The following is a 6,997-nucleotide window of genomic DNA, read 5'->3' on the forward strand; positions in this document are numbered from 1 at the left end:
TGGCAGCTGCGGTGTAGAGACGACGCGAATGATTGTCCACAATAAAGAGAAGGTTGCGCAGTGATCTCAAAGGTCTCCACCTTTCGTACTATGGTGTCATCAGCCTTCTGTATGAGTTTATGTTTTTCCATTCCTAGATGGCATATGCATGCAGTGTGGAGTGAAGTAACGTCTAACATGGATTGAAACGTTCGAAGCCAGACGCTCCTGTATTTTTTGTTGCATTTTTCATATCCCCCGAAGAGGGCAACCGACCACTGAGGGCTTCATTGGGTGACGTCATCAACATGCGACCCGTGTCGAGAATACTTGATTGGAAAAGGTTGATGGCGTCACAGCACCCTTGAGCGTCTTGTAAACAGAATTGAGGAGCGCACATGCGACACAATGACTAATAAACTGGGTAAGCTTTTGCAAGACACAAACTGATGTTTGCTTGCTTAACTAACATATAACGATTGAAGTCACACCCGTTGAAAGTGACGTAATAATGTGTAACCTCTCGGCGTTTTTTGCTTGCACATTTGAATTGCTGTCTCGTATGTGGCATCCCAACACGTGAATTAGTTGACTTTGCGAAGCTGCACGACTACGAGAGCAACTGGCGGGACTTGTACACTGTCGTCATTGTATTGAGCGCATACCCTTAATGAATAAATAAAAAATCCCCCCATTGGGATGAATTGAAATGCTATTGTTCCGTTTCAGCACCCAACCCCCAAAACTCTCAGTGCATTTATTCTGATTGTTCACTATTCACTGCTAATCGTTATAAAGAGTTTGATTGTTCACTATTCAATGCTTACCGTTATAAAGAGTTTTGACTTAGCTTTCAAGACCCACAAGTTATGCTCTCTGACAGTACAAGCACCAAACCACCACAAAGAATAGAGTAGACATTCTTCTTTTTATTTATTTATTTATTTATTTATTAAATGGGCATGCACTTTCTTTAATGAAGCAATATCATTTACTGCGAAATTACAGATGACTGTGCGCAGTTTCAGAACTCCTGGGTTAAAGCATGTGGGAGAGTTTCAACTATCATAAAGAAAGAAATTTGATATTGTTTTGTTGTATCATGGTTTTTAACTGTTAGCTGATGGGTCCGGTACATATCCACTACTGTAAATCAGGAATGGTTTGTGGAAGTAATCTGTTTTTCTGCCCCATTTGTGCTCCTTCAGGTGGCCTGTAATTCAATAGCAGGGATGAGGATCCGTCTCCGGGGTCCCTGCCATGCCGGCAGCCTCCTTGCCGAGCTCAACCGCTGCCGCCAGTCAAGCCGCTACTGTGACGTGTTCCTGCAAGTGGGAAAGCGCACATTTGCTGCGCACCGTGCCGTGCTAGCCTGCGCCGCCACATACTTTCACAACTTGTTCAGTCAGGCTCCGTCCGTACCTAACGACGCCGTCTCACTGGAGTTTATTTCCCCGGCCAACTTTGAGAAGGTGTTGAGCTTCATGTACACCGGTGAGATCTTGACGGATCTCATAGATGTTGGGGTTCTTTATGAGCTGGCCGAGAGGCTGGGCGTAAGCGAGCTGGCGAGAGCTTGTCACGCTACGTTCCCGGACCTGCAAGGATCTGTGTCGGCTCATGCCAAGGCCAGCAGCCCAGGTGAACTTCCGGCCGGCTCCTCCATCTGTTCCTCTGCTGCGTCCTGCTCATCTCTGTCGTCGTCCGCCGCCCCGACCCCCGCCGCCGCCCCGTCACCTCATGTACAAGCAGGCACGGTTACGTTGGATCGTCAGTCTGGGGCTGGGACTGTGTCCACTGAATTGAAGATAGAAGACATCCAGTCTTTGATCGGCTATGGGCAAGTGGTTGAAGAAAGACCTGGACGCTGCCTTTTAAGCAGCGAGGTGCCACCCGCTAGTCCTGAGCTCCTAACCAAGAAAGAGCACACTGTAGAGGAGGTTGTTAAAGTTGATCCAGCAGTTTCTGAGAAGACGAGCGACTCTGAGCCACCAGCTTCCTGCCCCTTCCCTGATTCTCTTGCTCGGCTTGGAATGGGGACCTCCTTGCCCTCGAGTGGTCTCGTGTGCGGTGCAGAAGAGTTGATGGATTCGCAGGGAAACAAGGAACAGCGGGCCCTGCGATGCAGCAGCCCAATCGGACAGACGGAGGAGGAGCAGTGGGGGCAGCTAGCAGGCGACATCATTGAACTGAGTGATGATGATAATTTAATGGAGGAGGGGGTTGAGGAGGAGGAGGAGGAGGACGGCGAGGATGAAGATGACATTGTCTGTGTGGAAAACGGCCATGGAAGCAAATCAAGTGTCCAGGTAGGGCTGAACGATTGTTCATTTTGGGATCGAAATTGCGATCTCAGACAACGCGATTAAAAGATCGTGAAAGCTGCGGTATTTAAAGCGCTCTTGTGCCCCACACTCACGAGCAGATCACACTCACCCGCGCCATACTATTGCCCGGACTCCCGGGAGTCATTTCTTTCGTCTCTGCTCAAATGCTCGGCGCCTAGCTATCTTGCGCCACAGCAGTACAGACTTTATTTGTACTATATGCAGTAGCAGTTAGGAGCTGCGTGATGCGGATCATCCCCTCTGTGGTGACCTATCAAGCACTCCACTTAACAAGTAGCATTTTAAAAGAGGAGGCGAACGAAGTGTCACTGAGCTAAGTGTAGTACAGAGTAGGAAAAACCCAAACTAAGTGCTTAGGTGTACAGTCAACTTTAAACAAAAGTCTCGCTCGAACCGTGCAAGGGCCGAGTTGTCAGTAGCTATGAACAGAAATATTGTATTTCAAGCAATACGTACCTGCACGTAAAATAAGACGGCAGCTAAATTAGCAATTTAGCAGACACGGCTGATGTCAAAAGGACAAAGAGGTTCCATGTGAAACGTATATTTAATAATTATAATCTCATGAATAATGTTTGCACTGTTTTGCACCACCGAGTATTGAGTTTTGAAATCTACACAAAAATAGGAATCCCAAATTGGAATCCTACCACCATAGTCAAGGATTGACACAGATTGACAAGGATTGGTAACCGCATATAGTAAACAGATTCGCTCACGTTTAGCTAGTTAACAGCCGCCAACTCTACATTCTCATTTGGGCACATTAAAGTCACTCAAAAGGCCACTGCCACCTTTCAATGTCACCCACACATTAACCGTCACAGATATTGCAGTTAGACAAGGTTTATTCATTTTTTTTTTTTCAAGTTTGGCGGGCTGGATTAAAACGTTTAATGGGCTGCATGTGACCCCCGGGCCGTAGTTTGCCCACGCCTGGTTTAGACCGTGAGCATGATGACCCCAAGTGGACAAAAATAGTACCTGCACCTCATCTGCAGCAACAGTATTTTGTTATTACTGTACAGTATACGGAGAAACCTTTGGAATACATTTAAATAATACAACAGTTGATTGCTACATCATGGATTTCTGTTGCGGGGACGATCTGGAACCTTACTCCCGTAATATGTGTCATCAAGCCCTAGTCAGGAGTTTTCATATGACCAAGGGCATTCTGATTCTGATGCAGGTTCCGGGAGACATGCTGGCGTGTCAAGCCTGCGCAGCTCCTCTGCCTGCAGATGCCGCTGCCCTGCGAAGACATGCTGAGAGCCACATGAGCGAGCTGGGCCAGTGTGGTCTTTGCGGCGCCTCGTTCTCGGACCGTACCGCCGGGGTCTCCCACTCGCTCGTCCATGTGGGTGTGCAGCTATTCTCCTGCGACATGTGCCACCAGGACTTCTGCAGTCAAAAGAAGCTGTTACGTCACCAGCGACACGGCAGGTCCGCTCGCTCCTTAGCTCAGCCCCGCCAAGGCTGCGAGCTGCGGTGTGCCGTGTGCGCCAAAGGCCTCAGCAAGGACTTTGAGGTTTGTCACCCATAATTGTCATAAAATGTTTAGAATGGCCTGTATCGGGAATCCACAACTTCAATGCTGTAGGTGGCCACAATTTTTTTTATCAGTGCTACTGGATAGCCACAAAGGACCACATACTTCCTAACCAGATGGACAAAAAAGGGAAAAAAACTAAACAACACTAGAATCCCCAATCCAATTTGTTTTCGTTTATTTATTTTTTTAGTTACTCAAGAGGCCACTCTGGGTGTGGTTGGTGCGCCACCATTTGCCCATCCCTCAATATGTATTTCAGCATGGGCTCTTTGCTTCTATTAGAGCCGTGCATTAAGTCGTAAGTTATATATCATCGCTGTCCTGTGAAAAACATGCATGTCCAATTTGTATTTTTAATTTTTTTTTCAAATTTTAGTGTTAATGGGACATCTGTAACGCTGTAATTCTCTGGGGGGAAAAAATGGACCTACTTGTTTTTCACAGGACAGCGACTATATGTAACTACTGTTCTGAGTCCCGAATGACTGCCCAATGTGGTGCCTAACAGCATAAAATGTTCCTTCGTGAATGCGGAATTGGACAATATATCCCAACAACGTCATTGAAGACCCCTGGGTAACCCAATGTGGGGATAAGTGATCTTGTCACCAGTGGATCCACCCTTCAAAACCCAAACGGGGTACGGGTTAGGATTCCGAACAACAAAACGCTCTGGCAGTCGTTAATTAATCACATTTTTTCTCTTTAGATTAATCTCCAGAGTTAATGCTTTAACTTTGACGGTGCAAATTTTTTTTCATTCTGAATAGTATTATGATACTTACTAGGAATGTCGTCATAAATTAAAGAAATTACATTTTGGCCTTTTGTAAAATTTTTGAAAACCCCACATTAAAAATTATTAAACACTTTAACCAGTACTTAAAAACATGTGGCATCATATTTTTTGAGGCGAGGTACCAGGCTACTTTTTTAGTATCAGCATATTATGCAATCCTTGTTCAAATGATTACAAACATCTTACAAAATTGCTGTACCTTTAAGAAATGGCTTACAATTCAACTAGTCTAATACAACCTTCGTACACATCAGCAAGTCTCTCAATTTTGCCTCAAGATAATCGTGACAAGATTTTTTTTTTTTTTGCTGCCAGACGGTGAGAGAGCACATCCTGAGCCACGTTTGTGCCCAAAGCCTGAGCTGCGGCGTTTGTCACCTCCCCCAGCACTCCCTGTGCTCCCTGTTGTGGCACACCCTAGCCCACCTTTCGCTGCCTGTCTTCACCTGCCCGCGTTGCGCCCGCTGCTTTGTGGAGCGCCCCCAGCTGGATGCACACGTGGCCGCGCATGCTGAGGACGCCAAGGAGTGCGAAGACATCCGAGTGGTCACGGTCGGGGGAGAAAACCTTTCCGGAACGGAGGAGCTCAACTGCTTCCTCTGCCCGCAGATGTTGCCCACCTCGTCTGCCTTCCTGTGCCACCTCAGCCAGCACACGTCTGAGTCAGTGGGGTCCGGTGTTGAAGGAGCAGGGGGTCCCGGCTCGTCAGGCAAGCGTAAGGCCGATCTGCTTCCGGAGTACCAGCCATCTTCCTCCTCTCCGCGGGAGCTCGGAGGTCTCGGAAAGATGAGCGGCACGAGTTTAGGTCCAGGGAGCGGAACGAGCCTTGGCTGTCATGATAAGTATTTCTCTTCCATGCATGGATTATCTTCTGGGGTGCTGACCAATGGGAGCGCGGGACAGGACGGGGCCCCCACTGCGGTGGGCGTGCGTGGGAAATGGTACCGCTGTCGCTACTGCGGGAAGCGCTTCGCACACTCTGGGGAGTTCACATATCACCTCCGCATCCACACGGGGGAGAAGCCGTATCAGTGCAAGGTGTGCCTGCGCTTCTTCCGAGGCCGCTCCACCATGATCTGCCACCTCAAGACACACGCCGGCGCACTCATGTACCGCTGCACCGTCTGCGGGCTCTACTGCTCAACGCTCAAGATGATGGCGGCGCACGTGAAGCTGCACAAGGACAGACTGCCACCCGACTTCAACATTGAGCATACCTTCATGTACAACGACCACTCGAAAGAAGCACTGCCTTCTTTGGACACCTGAGCGACTCCCCCAAACGGAGCTCCACACGCCACATATTGGAGGGGGTCAAGAAGTTGCATTTCGGACCAAATATTAGGTATCATGTGCACACAAATTTCTCAATTGTGGCCACTGTATATGCACAACTAATGGGCACATAAAACGTGGATGCTCAATTAGGTACAAAATGCAATTTTACGGCCACAAAAAACAATGTGTGTAGCATACTCAAAATACTTTTTTTGTGGCCATGACATAGGTATAACGTGGGCACAAAATCTTGTGACTACAAAATACTCCGTTGTGCACATAAAATGTGGCCACTAATGGCCCTGCTCACTGATCACTACAAAGAGATTTCCTTCCATTTTACCATTCTCAATGGAAAAGGTTTCTGGGACATGTCTGGGTTAGGGAGTAGGCAGTAAGTGAATGGACTCCAGCCGTTTTATTGACTCCTTTTCTAGGACTTTTTATCTTGGACTGACAGTACATGTTCAAACCCTCCAGGAGCAGTAGAGATGGACACTAAAACGTTTATTAAACGTCCACTCAAAATTATTATATAGTAATGGATGAATAATTGTTCCCCATCACTAGAAAGGGATTTTTTTAATGGTGATACGGACATATACAAAATTTCAGAAAAAATAAAAAAAGTTATGTCTCCAAATTTGCCATTACCTCCATGTAAAATAAAAACTGGGGTTTTAATATTTTTCCCATATTTTTCCCTTGGATGTGTGGTCAAGCAAATGGAGCTCACCTCCAGAAATTTGCCTTCTTAGCTACCTGAATGTAATAGTTTTGGAGTCTAGTTACCGGAATGGCCAAGTCAAAGATTTTCACTTGTCTGAACATGTCTTTCTGATTAATATTGTGTTTGTGCAACATGAATTAAGCAGCAAAATCTACCCATTTTTATCCATCTCACGGGCGGCCATTTTGCCACTTGTCGACTGAAAATGATTGTGACGAGAATGTTTGGCCTTGACTTCCCCTTTAAATGCACCTGTGTAATCATGATTCCTTGTGTAGAAAAGTTCTGAATGTCTGTCGCTCTTCCCT

General features: G+C 46.8%; 1 protein-coding gene across 1 annotated transcript; it reads left to right on the forward strand.

The window, feature by feature from the left end:
* Window positions 1-287: 287 nt before the first annotated feature.
* Window positions 288-6,770, forward strand: zbtb39 (zinc finger and BTB domain containing 39). The gene is made up of 4 exons (XM_088291794.1): window positions 288-403; window positions 1,188-2,288; window positions 3,520-3,858; window positions 4,997-6,770. The coding sequence occupies exons 2-4, from the start codon at window positions 1,212-1,214 to the stop codon at window positions 5,948-5,950; spliced, it is 2,370 nt and encodes a 789-aa protein (XP_088147920.1). The 5' UTR covers window positions 288-403; window positions 1,188-1,211; the 3' UTR covers window positions 5,951-6,770.
* The last annotated feature ends 227 nt before the right edge of the window (window positions 6,771-6,997 follow it).

Source organism: Idiotropiscis lumnitzeri, chromosome 3, assembly GCF_059441095.1.
Source record: "Idiotropiscis lumnitzeri isolate Australia: NSW breed Sydney's pygmy pipehorse chromosome 3, RoL_Ilum_1.0, whole genome shotgun sequence".
NCBI lineage: Eukaryota > Metazoa > Chordata > Actinopteri > Syngnathiformes > Syngnathidae > Idiotropiscis > Idiotropiscis lumnitzeri.

Coding starts and splice junctions, on each gene's coding strand:
- zbtb39 (XM_088291794.1), top strand. CDS start 1,212: ATGAGGATCCGTCTCCGGGGTCCCTGCCATGCCGGCAGCCTCCTTGCC. Junction 2,289..3,519: donor GAAGCAAATCAAGTGTCCAG/GTAGGGCTGAAC, acceptor ATTCTGATGCAG/GTTCCGGGAGACATGCTGGC. Junction 3,859..4,996: donor GCCTCAGCAAGGACTTTGAG/GTTTGTCACCCA, acceptor TTTTGCTGCCAG/ACGGTGAGAGAGCACATCCT.